This window comes from Cotesia glomerata, linkage group LG10 (assembly GCF_020080835.1).
Source record: "Cotesia glomerata isolate CgM1 linkage group LG10, MPM_Cglom_v2.3, whole genome shotgun sequence".
Taxonomy (NCBI): Eukaryota; Metazoa; Arthropoda; class Insecta; order Hymenoptera; family Braconidae; genus Cotesia; species Cotesia glomerata.
This window is the reverse complement of record NC_058167.1, coordinates 9,355,030-9,380,597: the sequence shown is the minus strand read 5'-3', so window position 1 is coordinate 9,380,597 and position 25,568 is coordinate 9,355,030. Positions and strand designations below refer to the sequence as shown.

The 25,568-nt window shown below is 27.7% G+C and overlaps 3 protein-coding genes across 4 annotated transcripts in view; 1 reads left to right on the top strand and 2 right to left on the bottom strand.

Annotated features, from left to right (window-relative positions):
* The window catches only part of LOC123272755 (serotriflin-like), a 153,705-nt gene that overhangs the window by 115,152 nt on the left and 12,985 nt on the right, over window positions 1–25,568 (bottom strand). The window lies entirely within an intron of this gene.
* On the top strand, window positions 10,329–18,682 carry LOC123273404. Its single transcript, XM_044740803.1, has 11 exons — window positions 10,329–10,613; window positions 10,669–10,916; window positions 16,109–16,201; window positions 16,274–16,370; window positions 16,426–16,540; window positions 16,630–16,750; window positions 16,816–16,967; window positions 17,036–17,118; window positions 17,176–17,287; window positions 18,299–18,436; window positions 18,499–18,682. The coding sequence occupies exons 1-11, from the start codon at window positions 10,469–10,471 to the stop codon at window positions 18,680–18,682; spliced, it is 1,488 nt and encodes a 495-aa protein (XP_044596738.1). The 5' UTR covers window positions 10,329–10,468.
* LOC123272758 (dynein axonemal assembly factor 6) lies at window positions 22,301–25,471 on the bottom strand. 2 transcript variants are annotated; one of them, XR_006511156.1, is made up of 4 exons: window positions 25,253–25,471; window positions 23,575–23,774; window positions 22,726–23,485; window positions 22,301–22,612 (listed from the first exon to the last, which is right to left on the bottom strand). XR_006511156.1 is itself a non-coding variant. In XM_044739754.1 (3 exons), the coding sequence occupies exons 1-3, from the start codon at window positions 25,362–25,364 to the stop codon at window positions 23,228–23,230; spliced, it is 570 nt and encodes a 189-aa protein (XP_044595689.1). In that variant the 5' UTR covers window positions 25,365–25,471; the 3' UTR covers window positions 22,301–23,227. The 2 variants fall into 2 exon arrangements, 1 of the variants encoding a protein (XP_044595689.1); XM_044739754.1 differs by having other exon boundaries at window positions 22,301–23,485.

The following is a 25,568-nucleotide window of genomic DNA, read 5'->3' as shown; positions in this document are numbered from 1 at the left end:
TTAGTAACTCTCGTAATTTACTGGTCATTTTTTATTTGTTTGTGTTCGCTGTATCTTAATCAACTATTTTGCGGAAAATATAATGCCCCTGGTATTTATTAATTATAATTAAAAGTGAAGACACCATTTTTAATGGGAGCGACGTTAAACTTTAGCTAAGAGAAAGTTATTAATTGGTTTTAATTACAAACGCGATAAACAGCGCCGGAAAATTATCCAAAGCGACGGAATATTGAAAAAGTTTATGCAAGAGCTATTGATATGGGTTTTATTTCTCGACATAATATCCTGTTGCTTTTATTAATAAAACTCTTGTTACAACAGGCATTATTGATACGCTAGCTCAAAAGCGCTTCCGCTGTCGATGGGTTTAATGAAATGCTGAGGTTTGCGAATAAACTTTTCCCATTAAATACGACTATTATTACAAAAAAAGTTCTATTTAACTTAATATTTTCGGCTTAAATGTTGAAAAAATAAAATTTCATTATTTTAAAACAGTAAGTAGCTGTTGCGTGGAAAAAAACTATTAAAAACCCGAAAAATAGATCGATTATTCAATCTAAGATTAGAGACGACAAGATGGCAGCTTGTTACGAGATGGCGGGGAGTTGCGCACGCATTGGCGGGAAATTTGAATCTTACTTTAACTACTGGGTAGGTGTCGTTTACGTATATCCCGATGATACATATGTATCAGTTACCCAAGTCCCGATGATACACACGAAAAGATTAAAACCCGACTGGTTCGTGTTCTGCACCAGACTCAGTCGTGTGCGGGTTACTTTGCACAGATTTTGGTGAATCACCCGACTGAGTCTGGTGCAGAACACAACTGAGTCGTGTGTGCACACGACTCAGTCTGGTCCACACACGACTCACTCTGGTGCGCACACGACTCAGTCGGGTGATGCACCAGAATCCGTGCAAAGTAACCCGCACACGACTGAGTCTGGTGCAGAACACGAACCAGTCAAGTTTTAATCTTTCCGTGCATATCCCAATTATTCAAATTTCGATCACATGTATAACCAATGATACATATGTGCAATGATACATATCCCGATGATACATATTATAAAACAAAACAAAATCACTGATAAAAAAATAGGTGGCGTCTTATTTTTTACCGGGGATTATAATTATAATTTTAATTATATGTATCATCGGGATATGTATAATGGGGATATGTATCATTGGGTAAATGTGTAATCGAAATTTGAAAAATTGGGATATGTATCATCAGGATATGCGTAAACGACACCTACCCTAACTACTCAGTGATTTAAATGAATTTTCACTGACATTTATGATGTAATTATACTTGATATAGTTATACTATGATGTAGTTTTATTACACGGAAAGAAATTTTCTTTAAAATTTACTGCTAAATTAACGAAAATAATTTAATAACATTAAGTAAATGTTTAAGGAAGTCCTTTCACTCCAGTTGAGTCACAACAACTGTAGTAGTCAATATTCGATAAATTAAAATAAAAAACCCATAAAAATTCCTAAAATTAAAAAATAAATAGTATATAAGGCATTAATCGTTGAAATTTTGAAAATTAAAAAAAAAATAGTTAAATACAAAAATTAATTTGACTCTTGTAAATCAGCTGTTAGTAACCTGTCCGTGATTTGGCAACGCTATATATCGGTTGTTTACATTTTCATTTGCACAATATAACCTTAACCATGTTTAAGTTTTTGCAGTCAGTGTAAATAAATAAATTAATTAAAAATGCTTAGTCATAAAACTATAACATTCTATAATGTTTCATGGCAAGAATGCTAGTATTTTTTAATTATTGTTTTATTTTTCAATTATGAAATATGAAAATTTGTTAACAATAAATTAATTAATAAATTTGTATAAAAAACATAAGTGCGTTAAAGTTTAGTTTGAATTTATTAAATGGTCTGAAGTTTGCGCGCTACGCAACGTTGCCAAATTTTCTGACGCCATTTAAATGTAGGTTACTCAAAAATTTTCTGTGATTTTATAATTTTAATTTCTCCATAAAATCCACGGCAACCTATATATTTTATTGCAAAAAATGAAACCTGAATATTTCGAAAGCCTTATTTTGAGTTTTTTTTACCCCATCTAATCGGTGGTTAATTCCATAATTCGAGAAAGTTGTTAAGGTCTTTTTCGTAAGACTCGGAAAAAATACTAACATTTTTAGAAATTTTTTTTTCAAAAATTTGCACGGTGAAGAATAAATTAAACTTCACTAGTAGATAAGTAAGGACTTTAACTATTAGATAAAACTTAATTTTATGCATAATCTAATATTTTTTATTTAACATTGATGGCGAAAGGACCTCCGTAATTGATTTTTTTAATTTAAAAAATATTTTTTTAGGTTATTTCACTTTACAATCTATAAAGACAGAATAAAAGCGAATATTAATAAATAATCTTTTGATTTTACAGTAATTTTTAAGATTAAATAAGTAAAAATAACTTTTAATCTAATTAATTTTTTACGTTTATTATTTTTTACTGGTATACTACAGTACAAATTAATGGTATTTATCTGTATTTTTTACATTGTATATGTGAATAATTATTGAAATAATTATAATTAAATCAGAAATTGCCGAATGTCCCACAATTTCTTTGATTTTAACGGTAACTTTTAAAGAAAATTTTTTTCCGTGTATTTTTAAAGCGTCTTGACGAAAAAATTTATGTCTAAATAATGATTCTAGTACTATGTAATTATTCATACCCTCAGCCGCTCATCAGATCGTTATCTCTCGAGTCTTTTGGTATACCACTATAGTGTTACGGACTGCCCGATAAGGAACCGAGTTTAGCAATCGGCCGTAAATCCTAGTCCATAGTAACATTAGCATGCCGGAAATCGTTTTAATCGTTGTTATCTCAAGAAAGTTATATAGTATCATTATCATTAACATAAAAGTACCCTTACTTATTTTTTTTTTTATTTGAGAATCTAAAATCCCAACACTTACTCAATTCTTTTCTCTGCTTTTCTTTTGTGTAAAAAGATCTATGTCTATAAAGTATATAAATATATAAAAGTAGACCTTAAACACAGCGAACGCTAGTCACGTTTATAGACTTTTCAATTTAGGTTCTGCACACCCAGTGCACTGCATACATGACAAGTCTTGGTGTATGTCGGGTAAAACTTATACACAACCGTTTATATTTTCCGAGCGACAGCGTTCTTTAAGCTATTATGATTTTTCTTACTCTACTCTTTATTTAAAAAAAAAATATATAGATATAAATGTGGAAAATTTTTTTTCCATCTTGAATTTAAAAAACAATGCCAAGAGTGAGAAAATATTGTAGAAATTTTTTTTGTTTCGGTAAAATGTATGTGGAGGTAAGAAATGATAGTGGGTAGAATACAGAGCACATAGCAGTGCTGAGTGAAATAGAGAAAGTGTTGAAAGGAATCATAGTGCACCAAAGAAATGGGAAAATAATTGACTGCGACGCAGCTTGCAAGAGCTTTAGTAAATTTTATTTGATATATAGTCTTGCTAAGAATTGTTATGTTGTTATTTATTAAACTGGAAATATATTTCAACCAAAATATGTTATAGATGATTTATGTTTTTATTTATACTATAGAATGTTTTGGTTTATTATTTTTAGGGTAGACTTTGATAAATGATTTATTTAAATGTTAATATTTTGGAATAAATTTTGAAAAAAAAAATTTAACTTCAAATTTTTAATAGATTCATTTCTAATTTTTTTTTTTTTTTTTTTTTTTTTAACGAATTAAAAATATCAAATTAATATTTTGAAAATTTTAATTTTAAAATGTCTAATTTAAAAGCTGTTGAAATTTTTTTACAATAATTTACTAAGGTAAAAGCCCCAATTATTGACGGGGGTCTAAATATTGACACCCTAAATTATTTTTAAATATATTAAATTATCTGTAATAAGAATAACGATCAAATAAATTTTTATTAAATTCTAATTAATTAAAAAATTGAAAAAAATCACATTCAGTTCAAAATATTAAATATTAATTATTAAAAAAAAATAAAGTTAGCACCAGTTCATCAAATCAGCTTACGAGCGTCTATTTTCTTAACAACTTTGGTTAGAAAAGCATTTTTTTTTAATTGCCGAGTTTAAATTAATTTTTTCATGTAATTATATGATCTATTTTTTTTTTTTTAATTAACAATATATGAAATATTTATAAAATTAAATAATCGAAATTAATTGTATGCTTTATAATATTTAAATAATAGGACTCAATAACTAGTTCATAATTTTTATGGTGAATCCCATATTGACAGCCAGTCGACAGCGCTATGACGCCTTTTTTTTTTAAGTATAAAATACGTTATATACGCGATTATATTCAAGGCTTTTAACTGTCAAATAACTCGGCGTGTTTTAGTGTTAAATAAGTTTTTAAATAAATTGTTACATTTTTCATAATAATTATTCATTCATAGAAATTATTATTAATTAACTTTAATAATATTGATTACTTTATATCAAGTTTTTGATAAATAACAATATAACCAAATGATTCGACGCATGTGCAGTAGGGGCGTCAATAATTGGGGTTACGGTATGTCAATAATTAGATCAATCAGTTTTTTAACCCGTCAATAATTAGTGTGTCCAGATCATATATTTAATTATTTAAAATTAGTTAGTAAATATCACTGATTATCATTTAAAAAAAAGAAATTGATTAGTTAAAACATTACTGAAGACATTACCACAAACTTTGTCTCTTATAGCGTCAATAATTGGGGCTTTTACCTTAAATTTTTTTTATTTTATTAAATTTAATAATTTAATTTTTGAAATTTTCTAATTTGCGTCTACAATTTTTTTTTTTTTTTTAATTTATTAATTTAATTTTTATATACGTTCATAAAAAGCTTATTTATTTATTAATTTATGAGCTCACTTGAGTTATAAATATGTAAAAAATAATAAATTTAAATATTTAGTGGGAATAAAAAATTCTCAATAATTTTCTAAAACAAATTAATTATTAAAAATTAAAATAATAAATTTATAAAATTTCCAAATAAAAAAATTCTTTTATAACTAAAATTCAAACATTTAAAAAAATAAATGATTGATTGTCCTCTTTACATATCTAATTAAATTTTCCAGGTCACAGATAATGAAATAATCCATTGAAGTGATGATCTGAATTATTTGTACGGAGATTTCGCTAGCGAAGTGAATATTTATCGAGGTATGAAAGTCAAACCGAAAGTAAAAACAGAACAAGTACAAAGAGTAATAATCGGTCGTTGGAGAAAAAAGTCGGTTGATTTGAAAAGTTTAAAGATATGGATGTCAGTAATGAGAAAAAGAGGCAAAGGGAAAAACAAGAAATCCTTGCTGGCTGGAAAGAAGAAAAGTGAGGGCAAGAAGTAATAGCAGAACTAGTGACGGTATCACTCTGACAGAAAGGGTAAAAGATCTATATATATATACTATATATTAGAGGAGAAAGACATAGATGAGTGGGAAGACTTTTCCGAGGATTAATTAAGCCGGGACGGCGTAAATTGCACGGGATATCCGATCTATTTAAAAACAAAAAAATTAAACACTGAGGAAAAAGTCCCCGAGTTTCGCTGCCTGGTATTACTCCTGGAAATTAATTTAATGGAGAATTGAAATTTTCAATACCCGGGTTAAGTAATAAAACTCGGAAAATAAAGTACTAAGATTTATTGCTTCTTTTTTAGTCACTCAGATCTGTATCTGTGGAACGTTTAATTGGTTCGGGACTTTTGTTTGATGGAAATTTATTATCGATGCTTTTTATGTATAATGTTCGTTGTCGACTGTTGAAAATTTAATAAATGTACATGATAAAAATATATGCACACAGAAAGAAAAATTCCTTGACTGGAGAACAAAATTCTTGACTCAAGAAAATTTTCGAGTGCCTGAAGGAAGACCGAAGTTGTGTTGGCCGAAGTAAAAATTTTTCTTGAAATTCTAGGGTACGGGCGGGCAAGACGGAGAGGGCGGGTAAAACGAATAATCGTTCCAAAATCGCTGGTCGGTCAATAGAAAAATTTTAGACTGCAATCTATCAATCAATTATGTAACTAGACCTATCGTTTTTTATTGCAGTCTAAAATTTTTCTATCGACCGACCAGCGATTTTGGAACGATTATTCGTTTTACCCGCCCTCTCCGTCTTGCCCATCTAGAACCCGTACCCTATTCTTGATGGAATAATTTTTTCTTAATTAAAATTATTATAAATACTTCCCGTGCAAAAAAAATTTCGCTTCATTCTGAACTTAAATCTTAATTTCATTTTGAAGTTCATATTATGACACAAATATGAATTTATTTCTAAAATCAATCTAAATTTAAGAAAAGTTCATATGTAGAAACGAGAACGCCGAAAAAAATTTGGAAAAATTTATTTCAAAATGATTTCAAAATCAACTTCACTTGTGACAACGCACTATCGTTATTAAAATGATAGTGCAAAAACTTACAATCACTCCAATAAATTCATTTTCAATTCATAATCATATTAATTTTTTTATATACTAATTAATATCCATTACATATTTATTACATAGCTTTGTAAGATTATTTTTAGATTTAAAATGTACACAGGAAAATATCAATTTAGCACATCGCTTGAAGAAATAAGATAAGAAATAAGGTATGTGTGATTTTAATTTAAGTTTAAAGTTTATTCATAGATAATTCATTACAAAATATGTATTGACAATTCAATTAATAGTTTGAACTTAAAGTAAGTTTAATTTAACTTTAAATCATGTGTAATTAATGAGTAACTGTTTGTAACAAAATTATTTTTCATTATTTGATTACTTTTTGATTAAATCATTTTAAATTTATAAGAAATGTGATTAAAAATTATGTAGCGTGTAGTATGAAAATTCGTATTGAAATTATGATAATTTGAATAATTTTTTTTATAATTGAAGTTTTAGAATAGATTTTAAAAGAAATGTTAGATTAGTTAATTAGTCTAAATTAACAAAAAATTAGACTCAAAATCGTGATTAAATAAAAAAATTATTGCTTATTTATATTAAACTCATAAAAAAAGGATTTTAAATGTTAATGATAAATTTGGTGATACGCCTTAATATCCCCGGACAAAATATCCCCGACAAAATATCCCCGCGTTTTTGTTGGTTTAATTTTGAATAAACACACAAACACACTAAAAAAATAATGTTGAGATTAATTTTCAAATTATTATTGATGAATTTTTATATTTTTAAGAATTTTGTCGCGGGGATATTTTGTCCGGGGATATTAACGCACGTAATCGATAAATTTAGCCTAATTTAAACTAAGTTCATTTCAGTACTTCAAATAGTTGATATTTTAAAATATTTTAAAATATCTAAATTTAGATTGATTTTAGAAAAAAATTCATATTTGTGTCATAATATGAACTTCAAAATGAAATTAAGATTTAAGTTCAGAATGAAGCGAAATTTTTTTTGCACGGGTTGACACAATAAATTTTTATATTTAATCAAGATATTCAGATACTTTAGGGAAGCAGCGCCACCTACTTCAGCTGAGAAACAAATTTTCTCACCTTGAGAAAATTTTTCTCTTGAATATTTGATACTCATTTTATATTATTTTAGCGTGCAATTATACATATTGAATAAAAGAAAATGATTCAATATTATTTGATCTTCCCATTTGACATGTTAATCAATTACTTCTATCTTTATACTTACTTCTATCATTATATTTAATTTTTTGGAGCAAGAGAGAAATTTTCTCAAGACAAGAAAATTTAATTCTATTAAGAACTAAATTTTTTGGAGCAAGAGGCTGAATTTTTTCAAAACAACAAAATTTTCTTGACTTAAATAAATTTTCTTGGATTAAGATACTTATTTCCTAAAGCAAGAGAATTAATTTTGTTATAATAAGTGAAATTTCTTGTGACAAAAAAAAAAATTTTTTTCGCTTAAGAAAATAATTAGGAAGAAAAATATTTTTTTGGCTCAAATGAACCTTTTTTTCTGCGTGAAAATAAAATAATTTTTTGAAAAATTTATCAATTTTTGTTGTAAATTTTAACATTTTATCAATTATAAAAATTGAAAAATTTTATTATCAACAATTTTTCTATTTTTGATTTAAAAACTGCAAAAAAATATTATGTCTCACCTTGAGAAAATTTTTCTCTTGAATATTTGATACTCATTAGTAGATTTCATAGAAATCTAACTATTGCATTGGTCCTCATGACGGAACTTTTGAAAAATTTTGCTATATTTCGAATAAGCTCGTCAAGCGGATTCAGAAAATGCATATGGTTCAAAAGTTTATATATATATATATATATATATATATATATATATATATATATATATATATATACACGATATAATCGGAATTATCTCTTCTCTAATTTCCGTAATTCTATACGGATCTCAATAAAACGTAACATACACTGATAGAAGGATTTGTTTATAGTTAAAAATATTTGTTAATATTTAACAAATCATTTATTAGAGACCACTTTTTAGTCCTTAACAAATATTTCTTAGTATTTAAAAAGATTTATTAATATTTAATAAATGAATATCTGATTTATTAAATACAAACAAATCATTTTAAATACTAAGAAATATTTGTTTGATACTAAAAAATGGTCTCTAATAAATGATTTGTTAACTATTAACAAATATTTTTTTAATACAAATAAATCCTTCTATCAGTGTACTTATTCATAGGACGATTTCCGAGGTTATTCTAAGATGAGCCAAATCTGTCGATTAGTTTGGAAATGAAAGCAATTCAAAAATTTTCAAAAATCGCAAACAATTTTCACTTTTACCTTATTTCCGTGCAATAACAATGGAACGCGACATCCTATCAGATGCTGTAAATTCCATTTGAAAGCTTATTTAATAAGCTTGAATTTGTGTACTTATTTATTTCTCCAAATTAAATAGTTTAGGAATAATAGCAATTCTAAAATTTTCACTTTCACCGTATTTTCGTCCAATTACAATTGAACGCGATATCTTATCAAAATTCTATAAATAGCATCTGAAAGCTTATTAAATAAGCTTTAATTTGTGTACCTCATTATCAGTCTAGGCCAAAAATCACCTGCTTTCTCAGACAGATTTAATGAAATTTTACTTTTGCATTCGTTTTGACGTCTTTGTTGTTTAATCAAACAGAAATTTATTTTTTTTTTGTATGCAACCCTAGTAGTATTTTTATTATTCACCATGAAATCTACTTCCATTTCGACTGCCGAATGGCCTTTTTTTATATTATTTTAGCGTGCAATTATACATATTAAATGAAAAAAAATGATTCAATATTATTTGATCTTCCCATTTGACGTGTTAATCATTAAAAATATTAATGAAAATTTACTTCTATCTTTATATTTAATTTTTTGAAGCAAGAGAAAAATTTTCTCAAGACAAGAAAATTTACTTCTATCAAAAACTAAATTTTTTGTAGCAAGTAGCTGAATTTTCTCAAAACAAGAAGATTTTCTTGACTTAAATAAATTTTCTTGGATCAAGATATGTATTTCTTAAAGCAAGAGAATTAATTTAGTTTGAATAAGTGAAATTTCTTGTGTCAAAAAATAGTATATTACACTACAAGGGCAGAAAAAATTTTTCTTGGCTCAAGTAAAACTTTTTTTCTGTGCAGATAAAATATTAAAAAATTTTTAAGTTCAAATTGGTGATTTATAATAATTTTAATTTTTAAATTTTAACATTCATTTATTTGAACTTTAATAAAGTTAAAAATTTTTTTTTTTTTTTTTTTTTTTTTTTTTTTTCAATAAAATTATGAAATAAAATTTTCATTTAATAAAATGATCTAAGCTTGTCGATTTACAGCCAACACGTGAACAAAATAAAAATAAAACTCGCAATAAATTGAAAGCTTCTAGATAAAAGGAAGTGTATCCATATTCATAGACCTAAAAGCAAAAAATAATCTGTCACGTGTCGGAGTAAGCTGACGGACAAGTGAAGTTTTATTGCCCGACTTTGCCAGAATTTTTTGTCACTGTTTTGTGCTTTTTGCTGTACCAAACCCCGATTCCATATATTGAACATCGAAAACTATTTTTAGTGTACGTCCTCAGTACCTTCAATCCCTATTACAGCGTAAATTAAATTGTATCGACAATCACTGGAAAATATACGAGAATAGACTTTGATTTTTATGAATCAGTTTCATGCTCAAATTTTTTTTTCTTATCAATAGCTGAATTGAAAATATAAATATCGTACGCTATGATATCGGGAATTTAATTGATTTGACGAACTGAAAAATAGGTCATGATATGTTAGCAGCCCGCGGCAAGCCTTAATTACGAAATAAGTAAGCTTCGTGTAATATTTTTGTTCAACAGTTGAAAATTTATTTGTGAATGAAACAGTTCGGTGCTGTTGATAAATGTAGATTTAATGTCTCGAACAAAAAAAATTTTATTTTATTTAATTTTTTACATTTACTCACTAATTATCGTAAACGGGGTATATTATCAAGGATTTCATCAAATCTGCCATCAAATAGCGCATCACTCTTTTTACTTTTACGACCATGAGGCCGGTAATTTTTTTTTTTTTTTTTTTTTTTAAATCCATTAATAATTGTTATTTTTCAGAGCAAACCCAAATTACCGATTGTAAGCTGGTCAATATCAAAGTAAAACGTTACGGTAATTTTAGTAGCAATATTTTGCAAATCAAGATCCTTTTCGAAAACAAAGAAATTGAGTCTCTAAAACTTTACAAAACCGACGGACTATTAGCGAATGGAAATACGCCGATTTATTTCCCGAATATTGCACCATCGACCAATTACACGAATTTCGATTCGGAATATTTTTTTAATGTTTCGAATATTCATGAGGTAATTTTTAAAGTTTGATCATTTTTTTTACCAGCGCCGGGAATTTAATTCTGTACGGAGAGAAAAGAGTAGAACTTATTCCTATGTTAAAATGGTAACTATTACTATGTTATATAGTAGCGGAAATTTTTGTGAGAACCCTGTGTAAATTTACTAATAAAAACCTTGAAAATTGTGATAAAAATAAGAACGATCACTCATTCGATGTGGAATTAAATTCTGAAAATAATGTTGTTTTTTTATTTTTTTGATGAAAATTTCAATTTGTTAACAAAAAACATAACCAAAATAAAAAATCTCAGTTTTTCGTAAATAACTTAATAAATATTGATGATATCAAAAATCGCAAAGATCCTTAAAGAGAAGGAAATTTCTAAAAAAAAGTCTCGACTCCCGGAACTCTAGCTTGAAAAACAATAATTTTTATTTAATGTTGAAAATAGGGTTCCGCGCGACTTTGTCACACGGCCGCACATCCCATACAGGAAAATACGACGGGGCCAGATATGGGCCACGCTTGGCGCAATGCTGTCTATCTCTGGTCCATGCTTGTAAACCCGCTTTGGCCCAGCCTTGGTAGAAGTCTGGAGTGATGACAGGGTGCCAAGCTTGGTTGCCAAGACTGGCCCAAGAATGATAACCAAGACTGGCCCAAGATTGTTAACCAAGATTGGCCCAAGTTTGTTAACCAAGACTGGCCCAAGTTTTTAAGCCAAAGCAAGCCCAGGCTTATTTACCACTATAGAATTTACTAAAAGAAGTAGATTATAAAATATATTTAGAATCTAATTGTTTAATATTAAACCAAATGAGTATTAAGAAACCAATTTCGAATAAATTAAATTCTCTGGAATAAAATAGTAAAATTCTACGAAACGGTTAAATTATTTTGTATAAAATGAGTAGTTTTTAGTTGAAATGATAAAAAAGGAAATTTTTAATTGTCATTGATTTATTTTAATTTTGATGTAGAGCTAACGCAAGTTTAGACGACTTGACTCTTAATTTAAACCTAACTTTCGCTAATTAGAGAAATAAAGTAAAATTCGCATTTGCCCTAACCGAGATTCGAACCCGAGCCGCGCGCTTGCCAGACCGATAACTCACCCCTATGCCGTACGACCGATAAATTCATATATATCTCATCATTCATATGAACTAAATCTATATGGTGACGGAGTGTGACGGTTTATTATTTATATAATTTATGTTATTTAATATTGTGTTTTGATGAAAATTATCTATTTTTTACAAATGTTTAGTAATTAAAAAAAACCAAAGTCAAGTTCTTATATTACTTTAGACTTTGTAAATCATTCTGTATATTTTTAATATCATATTGTAAATTTTAATGTTTAAAATTATTAATATTAAAAATTCAACTGTAAATTATATTTTAATTTTTTTAAGACCATATCAATTTTGACGATACACAATTGTTTTGTTTAAAAAATAAATTTTCAATTTCAGCATTTGCTATCAAATATTCGTTAAGCAATAAATATTTACTGTTCAAAATTCTGTAAGTTAATGATTAATTAAGTTTGGATTTTCTATTAAATGACCAAAGTTAGGTTGCTCAATTCTGGCTCAAGTCTGGGTTTCCATTCGAAAGCCAAGGCTAGGCTTCCCAGTCTTGGCTAACGCTCGGGTGATCATTGCGTCGGCCAAAAATAGGTTTCCCAGTCCTGGCCCAAGTCTGGGTCACCATATCACAATGTCACATGAATATAAAAACTTCAAAACCCAAGTTAAGGTGTCTCTAGGTTTGGCCAAAACTGGGTTATTCAGTTACCATTCAACAGCCGAGGTTAGGTTACATAAACTTGGCCCAAGTTAGGGTGACTGTAGACTTGACCAAGGCTAGGTTATCTAGTCTTGGCCCATGTTAGGGTTACCATCCAACGGCCAAGGTTAGGTTAGTCAAACTTGGCCTAAGTTAGGGTGACGCTAGGCTTGGCCAAGGCTAGGTTATTCAGTCTTGGCCTAAACCTGGGTAATCATTGGAATGGCCACGGCTGATTGCCCAGTTATGGCCCGGGCATGGGACAATATAGGTTTGCCAAGATGGGCTTCCCAATAATGTCCCAGGCATGGCCCCGTCGTTCAACTCTGGAGCTTCCTGTATGGGCAGATGCTAAAATATGATGGCAGTTGCGCGGAATCCTATTTTCAACATTAAATAAAAATTATTGTTTTTCAAGTTAGAATTTCGGGACTTTCTTCAGAAATTTCCTCCTCTTTAAGGATCTTTTTTCCGAATTTTGATATCACCAATAGTTATTGAGTTATTTACGAAAAACTGAGATTTTTTATTTTGGTTATGTTTTTTGTTAATAACAAATTGAAATTTTCATCAAAAAAATAAATAAACATTATTTTCAGAATTTAATTCCGCATCGAAAGAGTGATTGTTCATATTTTTATCACAATTTCTAAAATTTTTATTAGCAAATTTACCACAGGGTTCTCACAAAAATTTCCGTTACTACACGGAAAAAAGTAAACTGTAATACTCACTCGGATTTCGGTTAATTTTTATAGTTTCAGACAGTAAAGCGGACATCGGGTTGGCAAAAATATAAATATTACAGAACTTAATGTAGAAAGTATAAAAGCCACAATTTATAATTTAATATCCAAAATAAGTGATTAGTAGCTGTTACTATAGTAAATAACGACTCTTTCATCTTAAAAAATTACAGTTTCAAACAGTAAAAATTGCCATTTCAATATATAGTCCATATTATAAGGAGAAGGGGAACTCAGATGAAAGAGGAGGGGGTCTCACTCTGGGAAAATTTAACATTTGAAACAGTAAAAATTATATTTTTAAAATATACATTTCACCAGTCTAAGCAAGTCAATAATTACAGTTTGATTTTAGCGTTGCATTTAAAATTTACCATTTTACTTTGTAAATATTGACGTTGCTTGTATTAGAAATTTACTAACTTTGTTTTATACTTTTTACATATCATAAGATCATTTTTAACTTCCCGCTAAGAAAATTGAAAATTTTCAAAAATCGGGAAGTTATTGGTTTCATCCCGTTTTGCGAAAATCGATTTTTCATCAGATCTCGACGTTTTAAAGTCACAAGAAGCTTCCCTGACTATTCCCGCGATGGTGTCCGTACGGCTGTATGTATGTATGTATGTACGTATGTGTGTGTGTGTGTGTGTGTTTTTTTTTTTTTTTTTGTAGGGGGAATCCTTTTACGGATTCTAGGCATAGCTGTTTGGCCTGGATATGTGGCGACTCGACGCAGCGTCATACTAACTCGACACTAACGCCCCTACCCACTAAACCCTAAACCCCTTCTCTTCTATCCTCTGATCCCCCATGGTACCGCCGTAAGGCATTTCTTCGCGGGGAGGAATTAGCTGCCGCTCTTCCTTCTGGTGGCTAAGATGTTTTTATTTCTATCTCCTTCTAGTTTCTGTTTTCTGCTCTTTTTCTCTCGATGGACCGCAACTCTGTAAGCACTTCAGTGGCAAGGTGCTCGTGGCGTTCCAGACAGCTTCTGATGACAGCATTTCTTCTACTATTGTCTCCGGTTGAATTCTCTTTTTAGAATCTTCTCTAATTCATCGCGCTGTTGGTTAAAACGAGGACATGCAAAGATCACGTGCTCCCCGTCTTCAGCGACACCTGCAGGATGGGCACTCCGGAGAATCGTCGTGCTTAAAGCGGTGAAGATAGGCTCGGAAGCAGCCGTGTCCTGACAACATCTGCGTAAGGTAGTAGTTAACCTCTCCATGACTCCGGTTCAGCCAGTCGTCGATCCTCGGTATAAGACGATACGTCCATCTTCCTTTTTCTGCAGCGTCCCACTGGAGCTGCCATGTGTGTGTGTGTGTGTGTGTGTGTGTGTATGTGTGTGTGTGTGTGTGTGTGTGAACCTATTATAACTTTTGAACGGCTCGGCCGATCGGATCGAAATAGGTGGCGATCCAAAGAGTATGATTGCCATTAAATTTCGTGGAAATTTAAATCGATTCAGTTCGCTAGATTTTGAGAAATCTCAAAAATAAAATTTTCAAAAAATCGTTTTTTTGGAATAACTTCTAAACGGCTCTACCGATCAATTCTAAAAACTAATCAGCTTTTAAGCTTAAAAAACCACGTCGATTGCCACCAGTCCCATCAAAATCGGTTGATTCGTTCGAGAGTTATCGAAAACGAAAAATTTCGAAAAACGTGTTTTTTTCACATAACTGAGATTTCTTTTTGGATCGTTTTTGACGAAATAAAATGATTATTAGAGTCCAAAAAATCACGTCGATCGCCACCAAGAACGTGGAAATTGGTTTATTGGTTCGTGAGTTATCGTTGTCGAAAAAATTCGGATAAAGTGAATTTTTGAAATTTCGCTAAGATTTTCGGTTCGATCAGTTTGTGTCCAAAAGTATATCATAGATTCTGAAAAACTGCGTGAAACTCTGCCAACCGCGTGAAAATCGATTCATTCATTTATAAATTATTGCAGTTTGAAAATTCAAAAAATACTGTTTTATTAAACTTATATCAGACTTTTGAGCTCGAAGAGCTCAAAAGCATACAAAAGCTATTTCTTTGAGCTTGGAGAGCTCAAAATAACACACAAATTGTATTTTTGAGCTCGAAGAGTTATGGAATTGGCGGGAAGTTGCAAGGATGGCCTTTAGGGTCAACCGTTTTCCAGATTTTTTAGGTACGAAATGATAAATATCAAAGTCTGAATTCTTAATTATTATACTTTAACATTTTAGACATTTACATATCGAATATTACTATTTGAAATAGTATTTTCTTCCATGTAAAGAGTAAATTGTAACGTTTAAATAGTAAATATTATAAAGTGAATAGTAAAATTACGATTTTATTGTTTGAAATGGTAATTTTTAGCAGTTGATCATTACTTATTATAAATCGACTGTTATTTATAACAGTTTACTTTTTTCCGTGTATGTAGCATGTAATAATTACCATTCTAACATAGGAATAAGTTCTATTCTTTTCTCTCCGTGTGTCCTTCCGGGTTAGTATCTTGCGACTTTCGCACTTCGCTAATCTAAAATCACTAACCAACTCAGTTCATCAATTTTAAAATTATATATCGTTTCTTCTCTACATTTTCTCCTCAAAAATAATCCTTGCAATAGTTTGCTATTTTTTTATATCATTTTTATACATATATATCCTTCTAGTTTACGCCAGAACTCGGTAACTTTTCAATGTATCACGATAGGAATAAAACAGCTTCGATAATAGTCTTTCGCAAATTAAAAAATTTCCAAGTGGTATGTACTTTAAAATTATCATTTTTTTATTTTTTCTTCCAAATAATAATGATCAATTTTTTATTTTTTGAGGACGGGAATGTCGGAAACTATATACTCCGTAGATTGCCTTACATTTCATATCTGACCACGAAATACGCGTACCTACGAATAAAGAATATCAATCAAGGTAAAAATTAATAATCACATTTTTGCAACCAATTTTTTATTTTTTGTAATTACAGAAGAAATTTGGGACAATTATTTGAACAATACAAACTTGTCGTACGATTTGCAAGTGCCTGAACTGAACAATGTCACTATAAATTTATTGGTGATGCTTGATAGTTCTTCCGTTATGTAAAATTTTTTTTTATCATTTAATTAATAATAATGATTAATCGATAAATAACTAAATAATAAACGATAAACATTAAAATTTAATGCAGTAAGCCCTCTGATGAAATGATTCGCACACTTTTGATGTACTTCAACTACATCGACATGTTTCACGCGAATTTCACTTCTCCAAAAATTCAATTTTCCATCAAAGGAATAGTCCTACCTCCGGTAAATTAATTTTTGTCATTTTTTTATTTTATTCAATGCAATTTAATAAGAAGTAATCTTTCAAGACAGTTGATGTCATTCCGTACTTGGGAAACAACCGGGCAAGTGCTGACGAATTGGACCTAACTCATTTGTACAAATCAATTCGGACTATGTACCAAGTTCATCGAAATTTTTTAGGTCTTACCAGCCACGATCTTATCACAGTAATGACGCAGTAAGTACTTTAATTATGTGATATATTATTGAAGGAAATTATAAATTTTATTTTTGTCATTCTTTTAGACGAAAAGCTTGCAATCAATCAAATAAAACTAATTTTGTTGATGATTATGACTATTATGAAGATGAAAATTGTTATGTTTTAGGTAAATGTTGAAATATTTTGAATTTAAGTATTTTTTTATTAATCTGGAATATTTTAGATATACACAGCAATTATATTTGTGAAGAAAGAAATAAACCACGTCGAATGGTAGTATTTCATTCTGATTTTCAAGGCTATCATGGCATTTTTTTGGATGGATTACTTTCAATGTAAGTTATTTATTATATTTATAACAAATTCATTTTTTTAAGTATTTTTTTAACTGATAAAAATTATTGAATAAGTAAAATTTATTTAAACCAAAAATTTTTCTTTACTGAGAAAAGGATTTCTTAGAATTTAAGATTTCTTTGTATTTAAGAAATGTTTCTTAGTATTTATAAATACTAAGAAATATTTTTTAAATACACTGATAGAAAGATTTGTTTATATTTAATAAGCTTTATTAACTGTTAATAAATGATTTTTTAACATCACAGGATTTGATAAATATTTATTAACAGTTAATAAATTATTTATTAAATACGATTTATTAAATGTTAATAAATATTTGTTAACAGTTAACAAATATTTATTAACAGTTAATAAGTAATTTATTAATTGTTAATAAATATTTATTAATGGTTAATGAATATTTGTTAACTATTAACAAATATTTATTTAAAATAAAAAGCAAAAATAGCAATTTTCTTTTGACACTTTTTATAACCCTATAGCTGGAATACATGATAATAATTAAATTCACTAAATAAATTAACGTTTTTAATATTTAAAAATATAAAAGATAATTATGAGCTGTGATAGAATTTGGTATTTTACAATAAACGTTATTATAATGTAATATAATTAATGCAAATAATTTATAAAGATGATTTTTATTTATAAGCAATCTTCATATATAAAATTGCAAGCGAAACAAATTCACTCAAAAAAATATTTATTAACTATTAATAATTATTTGTTAACTATTAATAAATTTTTACTAACTATGAATAATTGTACTTTCCTCCGAAATGAATATTTATTGAATGTTATAAAATATTTATTAAAATTTAATAAATTAAATAATTGTCTTCAAATAAATTAAATTATTAATAGTTAATAAATCCTTCTATCAGTGTTCTAGATTCGAAATGATTTTCTTGATTTAAGAATTTTTTTTTATCAGTTTAAAAAATGTATTTTTGGTAATTAATCGACTAAATTTTTTTAATAATTAGTTTAGGATACGCTGAAGAAACAGACGAGTCTCTAAAAAATTGCACGGGAATAGGAAGAGAAGAAATTCTTACTGACGACTTAAAGTATCCTTTAGCGTGGAGTGCTTGTAATATTCAACAATATTCAAATCAATTTCGGTAAGTTGCCAATTAACAATTCGACAAGTTAGTTTTTTTTCTATTCAAAAATTTATTTTCAGAAAATTTAACTGCTCTAACTCTAGAAGAAACGAGGCCATTTTTGATGATAAACTAAAAGAAGAAAAGTACAATAGAAGCCTACTTTTTTACGAAGCTTTTGAACTTATGAAATCTGCAGGATTAAAACTTTTAGAATATTTTATTAGAAACGCTAATTTAACAGTACCTCACAATAAAAATTAATTTTATATTTTAAATTCATTTGAAGATAATTTTTATTAGGAACATAAATAAAAGGTTATTTTAATTAGTAAAAGTATGAATGTGTCTATTGGCATAGAAGACTACAGATTGAAGACCAAAAACGATCGCAATAAAAACGGTGATATGGAAATTTTTTATTAAAAAAAGATATTAAATAGATAAATAAAAAATGGTGAGAAACGTTATGGCCAGAAATAATAGAACCACAAGCTATCGTAAAACTGCGGTTCAACAAACACAACCAAATAGTAGAGATAACAAACCATCAATCTACCGTAAATTTAACGATTCAATGAATTGACGAATCCGTAACCCATTGCTTCATACCAATATCATCCACACGCTGGGTTATAAAAAAATCTACAATTCAAAATATTTTTGTTACCGTCATTCAATTATTTCTAACGCCATCTATTTCTATTCCATACATTTTTATTATTTATTCAATCATTTCGTGTCCCGATTTCACGCTGTCACTCGGATTGACAACTCCCCTTTTACACCAAAGCTACTCGATATCTAGGGTAATGTAAACTACTTTACCCACCGTTGGACTTATTCAAATCCGTTAATTACACTGATAGAAGGATTTATTAACTACACGGAAAAAAGTAAACTGTAATATTCACTCAGATTCCGGTTAATTTTTATAGTTTCAGACCGTAAAGCGGACATCGGGGTGGCAAAAATATAAATAAAAGTTTGGAAAATCCAAAAGTGCACGCCTCATGACGCTCATTCATTTTTTAAGAAAAAAATTAATTGTGTAATTGATTAAAAAAAAAAATTATAATTAAGTAGTTTTTTACAGAGTATTTTATATTTTTTTTTTAAATATCGGCGCCCTTTTTTCTTGTCATATGCGCACGCAGTCTAAAAAAATCTAGCTTGATCAAATGGCGCCATAGTTTCCACGTGACAAATTAGAAAAGTTCGTTTGGCTTTGTACGGTTGTATTGCGTAGTGATAGTGAATTTTAATAAAAATTCAATTTAAAAAAAAATACGTAAACTAGACCACTGATATGAAATACGGACCCAGTTAATCGAATTCTTAAACTAATAAAAAAGGTCCGGTCTTGAAATATCAATTTGTTCGGGAGTAATCGTTGGTACATCCTAAATGGGGTGACATCCGGACGTCCACGTAAAATTTTTTTCAAAACGTTTTTTTTTCCAAAATAGCAACATGAAATGATTTTAGAAAGTAAAAGATGGTTTAATTTAAGTGTTTTTTCGGTGTACATCTACTTATATCATTGTATAAGTGTAATATGATTGGGATAGAGGCATTTAAAGATCACAAAATTATTTGACCTTGACTAGTCGAGTATAAAGCACAACCTCACGCGCTTCGCGCTATGAGGCGTGCAATTACAGAACTTAATATAGAAAGTATAAAAGCCACAATTTATAATTTAATATCCAAAATAAGTGATTAGTAGCTGTCACTGTAGTAAATAACGACTTTTTCATCTTAAAAAATTACAGTTTCAAAAAGTAAAAATTGCCATTTCAATATATAGTCCATATTATAAGGACAAGGGGAACTCAGATGAAAGAGAAGGGGGTCTCACTCTGGCAGAATTTAACATTTGAAACAGTAAAAATTATACTTTTAAAATATACATTTTACCAGTCCAAGCAAGTCAATAATTACAGTTTGATTTTAGCGTTGCATTTAAAATTTACCATTTTACTTTGTAAATATTGACGTTGCTTGTATTAAAAATTTACTAACTTTATTTTATACATTTTACATATCATAAGATCATTTTTAAGGTACGAAATGATAAATATCAAAGTCTGAATTCTTAATTATTATACTTTAACATTTTAGACAATTACATAGCGAATATTACTGTTTGAAATAGTATTTTCTTCCATGTAAAGAGTAAATTGTAACGTTTAAATTGTAAATATTATATTGTGAATCGTAAAATCACGATTTTACTGTTTGAAATGGTAATTTTTAGCAGTTGATCATTACTTATTATATATCGACTGTTATTTATTACAGTTTACTTTTTTCCGTGTATTAATAATTTAAGGGGGAACATCACTGTGACGAAAATTTTTTAATTTTATGTTTTGAAAATTTTAATTTTTTAAAAAATGGCGACTGATTAAAAATTTTTTCACTATTCTTACTGTTTTTTTTTTGTTTTAACCAGGCTAAAAAAATCTTTAAAATAAAAATTTTTTTAATTCCGTACGTGCGACGATAACTACATCCTTACTGATTGAAAAGCAATTTAGGTTTTTATTTTCAGATGATCCGTTTTTGAGTTATCGAACCGACCATGGAGGAGGAAATTTTTTCTAGTGCTCTACAAAATTGTTAATAACTTTGTAATTATTAAATATTTTTTAATAAAAATTTAGAGTAATAATCTTTAATGTAGCCTTAATAAAATAAAAAAAATCTGATCCCCAAATTCCTTTATTTTCCCTGTCAAAAAATTCCCCAAAATCACCTCTTTTTTTCGATCGTCACAGTGGTGTTCCCCCTTAATTTATTTGAAGACAATTATTTAATTTATTAAATTTTAATAAATATTTTTTAACATTCAATTAATATTTATTTGGGAGGAAAGTACATTTATTAATAGTTAATAAGTATTTATTAATTGTTAACAAATATTTATTAACAGTTAATAAATATTTTGTTGAGTGAATTTGTTTCGCTTGAAATTTTATATGATATGAAGATTGCTTATAAATAAAAATCATCTTTATAATTTATTTGCATTAATCATATTACATTATAATAACGTTTATTGTAAAATAGCAAATTCTATCACAGCTCATAATTATCTTTTATATTTTTAAATATTAAAAACGTTAATTTATTTAATGAATTTAATTATTATCATATATTTCAGCTATAGGGTTATAAAAAGTGTCAAAAGAAAATTTTTATTTTTGCTTTTTATTTTAAATAAATATTTGTTAACAGTTAACAAATATTCATTAACCATTAATAAATATTTATTAACAGTTAATAAATTGTACTTAATAAATTACTTATTAACTGTTAATAAATATTACTTAAATCCTATGATGTTAAAAAATCATTTATTAACAGTTAATAAAGCTTATTAAATATAAACAAATCCTTCTATTAGTGTATTGGAAAAACAAAAAAATCATAAGAGATCTTTTTTGTAAGAAATTAAATTTTCTATAAGAATGATCCTTATCAATTTTGCCATATCTCTAACCCTCAATCCATAATTTAAGGGCAAATTTTTATTTCAATACACTTTTCTGTCGAAAAAATTTAATTTTGGATTTTGTATAATTATTATTGATTTTTTCTGACTAACAAACTCAGCGTAATTAAATAACGCATGAAAAAAAAGAATCGGCAGATTGAAAAATTTAAAAAAGGATGTTTTATAAAACGCAAGTTTAAAAAGTTGTTATAATTTATAATAAATGAATTTAAAAAAGTAAAACGAGGATAATAGACATTTCTTTTCATAAAAGTTGGTTCTTTATAAATTGAAATTAAATTTTTTCTGAACTTTAAAAAAAATATTGGAAGAATATATAGAATATAAAGAATATATGGAATAAAAAATCATTTATTAACAGATAATAAAGCTTATTAAATATAAACAAATCCTTCTATCAGTGTAGTTTCCGAGATATTTACAGTTCGTACATCCGCACATTCGCACTGTACGATTCCCAAAGCAGCTGTAACTTTTAAACTACAGATCCTATTGAATTTTTACGAGAGACAAAATTTTTGGAAAATTAAATTTCCTGTCCAATAGCTCTCTCCAATTTCCAATTATCCTCTTCGGTGTATACTTTTTCACAGGATTTGTTTTTTAACAATTAGATTAATAGAATGTTTTTTTTATCAATTTTCAGTAAAAAAGAAATCCAGAGCGTCCTTCTGGCATAAAAAAATTAAATAAAATGAAAAACAAATAAACATATATCGTCAATTGAATTCAGTGAATCGTATAAAATAACGTGTCCCTATATAGAGTATTTGATAACACACACCTGACACACTACACTCTATTTCAATATAAATACATTTATCTGCTATTTTATCCAACAACATTGTGAATTTAAATTCGTAACAAGGTAAAAATTTTTAAAAATATCTAAAAATAGTCCATCCAGCTTCAACAACTTAGAAACAAAAGCCAGTCATTTTTATTTTAAAAATGTAATTTAATTTTCCTCAACTTATTATTAAATTTAATTAAATTTAGCTGTATTAAATTTAAATCAATTTAACTTAATTGGATATTTGTTTTCCTTCTTTTTTCCGCGTTGTGTCCCCGTCTATTCAGTTTGTGTAATTAAAATAAACGTGATACTACTGATAATATACGAAGAATTTATTAAAATTATTAACACATCGTTTAATTTACGAGTTTCATTAAAAATAGTATTATGATTATCATTATGTAATAAATTAATGATCTACTTAATTAATTTTATTTGTTTTTATTTTTATCGTGTTTTTTTGGAGTAAATATTGGAGTAAAATAAAACTTTAAAAATTAATTCCGTCCAATTCACGGACAAGTTTCAATGTAAGCTCAAGTGTATCCTTATCATTGAGCCACTTGGCTGACGAATTGTTCGGATCAATAGAGTGAGGAGTCGGCAAATACAATCGGTACTTAGGGCTCCGTACGTCTACTAAATCTGATTCGACAGTAAGCTCAATATTTTTCATCGACTCGCTCGGTAGTTTTATCGAAAGTGTTATCCATTCACAAGAGGCTGATCCTGGAGTTTTGAAACCCATCTAAACACAATTTTACTTTATGAAGCTTGGGGTAAAAAATTTTTTATGTTTAATATTAACAAATTAAAGAAGTCGTAAAGTAAAAATACCCCTAGAAAAACATCTTCAGTAGTGACAGCTTGTTTGAACTTCATTTCATATTCTGGCACTTGTCTAGGGTCTAAAAGTTCAGTTGAAGTTGTTGTTACTTCTGAAGAATCCCAAATATCGTCGCTTTCTAGGTTTAATGGAACGTTTGGCCCGGGATTTGGCTCTGATGACTCTTTCAAGCCACCGACGTCACCAGGACCTTTATTTTCGATAAATTATTTTATTTTACTTTTCTTAAAGTTATAATTATACTGAAAAAAATTTCATTGATTCATGAGAAAAATTCATGAGCCAAGAAAATATTTTTTTTTTTAAGTTAAATTATTTGATTATTTTTCGACTTTTTTTTAGTTCAAAAATTTTACTCTTTAATCAGTTAAATTGTTTTTTTTCAGTGTAATTATAAATGAAGATTGCTACTTATTATTTCAAGAAATTTTACTTTTAAAATTTTTTTTAAATTAATTTTATGTTAATTAATTAGAGTATTAATATTTGTAATAAAATTTTACACTCATTTTCTCAAATTTTTATGTTCAAAGTTTGTAAACGAAATTTACCAAAAACAGCTGGATCAGTTTCTAATTTTTACCAAATTTTCTTAATTATATTTTCCGGTAATTAATCCAAAGATAAAAAATTTCAATAAAAGTATTCTATTTTTATAAACAATTTAAGTCTAAAATTTTCTGTAAAAATCGATAATTTTTGTTAATTTATCAAAACATTTTTTGATAGTTCCTTCGATAAAATAAAAAGTGAAGCAAAAAGGGTGATTCTGAAATAATACACTGATAGAAGGATTTATTTGTATTAAATAATATTTGTTAATAGTTAACAAATCATTTATTAGAGGCCATTTTTTAGTATTAAACAAATATTTCTTAGTATTTAAAATGATTTGTTTGTATTTAATAAATCTGATTTTCATTTATTAAATATTAATAAATCTTTTTAAATATTAACAAATATTTGTTAAGGACTAACAAATGGCTTCTAATAAATGATTTGTTAAATATTAAGAAATATTTTTAACTATAAACAAATCCTTCTATCAGTGTAACATTCCAGGTGTATAAATAGTAATTATAAACTATAAATTAGTGATTATTGATTATCAATTACTAAAAATTTTTTTCCTTTATGTTTTTCTCTTCTCTCAAATCTCTTAAATCTTAAATCTATCTTCTCTTTACAGATGCTATTTATTGTATATAAACATTACTAAACATTCTACACATGAAAATGTAACATATTCTTGTAAATTGCCGAAGGCGTTTCTTTACAAATAAATAAATAATTATTAGATAATATTTTTTATCACTGACATTAATCAAATAATTTTGAATACACTACATTTCATTCAATAAAATAATTTTTAAAATTTATGTTACTAGATTATTTAATTAATCAATATATGCTCTGTATGATTTTATAAAATTATCCGACTTCAATCCTCGTGTTCATTAAGGACTTCCGTTTTCATCTCCACATGAAAAACTTCATTACAATAAAGATATTTTTAACACGACCTAATTTTCATACATAAAATATTTAAAATCCAACTTTTCTACTGTTTTAATAAGTAACAACCCTCATGATCTTTATCTTCAGTAGACATCTTAAATACATATAATTATAAATAACAATTATATAAAATAATAACAATAAGTTCACCTAGTTTACGTAATCCTTTCTGCGAAAGATCCTCATCTTCAGAATCAGAATTATTGGGATTAATTAAAGCTTGAAGCGCTTTTAAATCATTGTAACCCATGATTCCATCCATTTTGCCACTCAAGTAATATTACATAAATTTTAGTACATAAATTTCATTCAAAATAATCACTTTTATGATTCCAGGTTATAAATCAACAAAATGGGTCTCCATAGCAACCATTTATGATTATTAAAGTAATTATTAATTATTAAAGAGTAAAACAGATTATTGTTTACTAAAGTAATATTTTTTTTAGTGAAAATTGTTTAAAAT

Bases quoted from the DNA above. Each gene is read 5' to 3' on its own strand.
- LOC123273404 (XM_044740803.1), top strand. From the start codon at position 10,469: ATGTCTCGAACAAAAAAAATTTTATTTTATTTAATTTTTTACATTTAC. The intron at 16,541-16,629 runs GTAAAATTTTTT...AATTTAATGCAG, and splicing joins CTTGATAGTTCTTCCGTTAT to TAAGCCCTCTGATGAAATGA. The intron at 16,968-17,035 runs GTAAGTACTTTA...TCATTCTTTTAG, and splicing joins CTTATCACAGTAATGACGCA to ACGAAAAGCTTGCAATCAAT.
- LOC123272758 (XM_044739754.1), bottom strand. From the start codon at position 25,364: ATGGATGGAATCATGGGTTACAATGATTTAAAAGCGCTTCAAGCTTTA. The intron at 23,775-25,252 runs GTGAACTTATTG...TCGAAAATAAAG, and splicing joins GAAAGGATTACGTAAACTAG to GTCCTGGTGACGTCGGTGGC. The intron at 23,486-23,574 runs GTATTTTTACTT...AATTGTGTTTAG, and splicing joins CTGAAGATGTTTTTCTAGGG to ATGGGTTTCAAAACTCCAGG.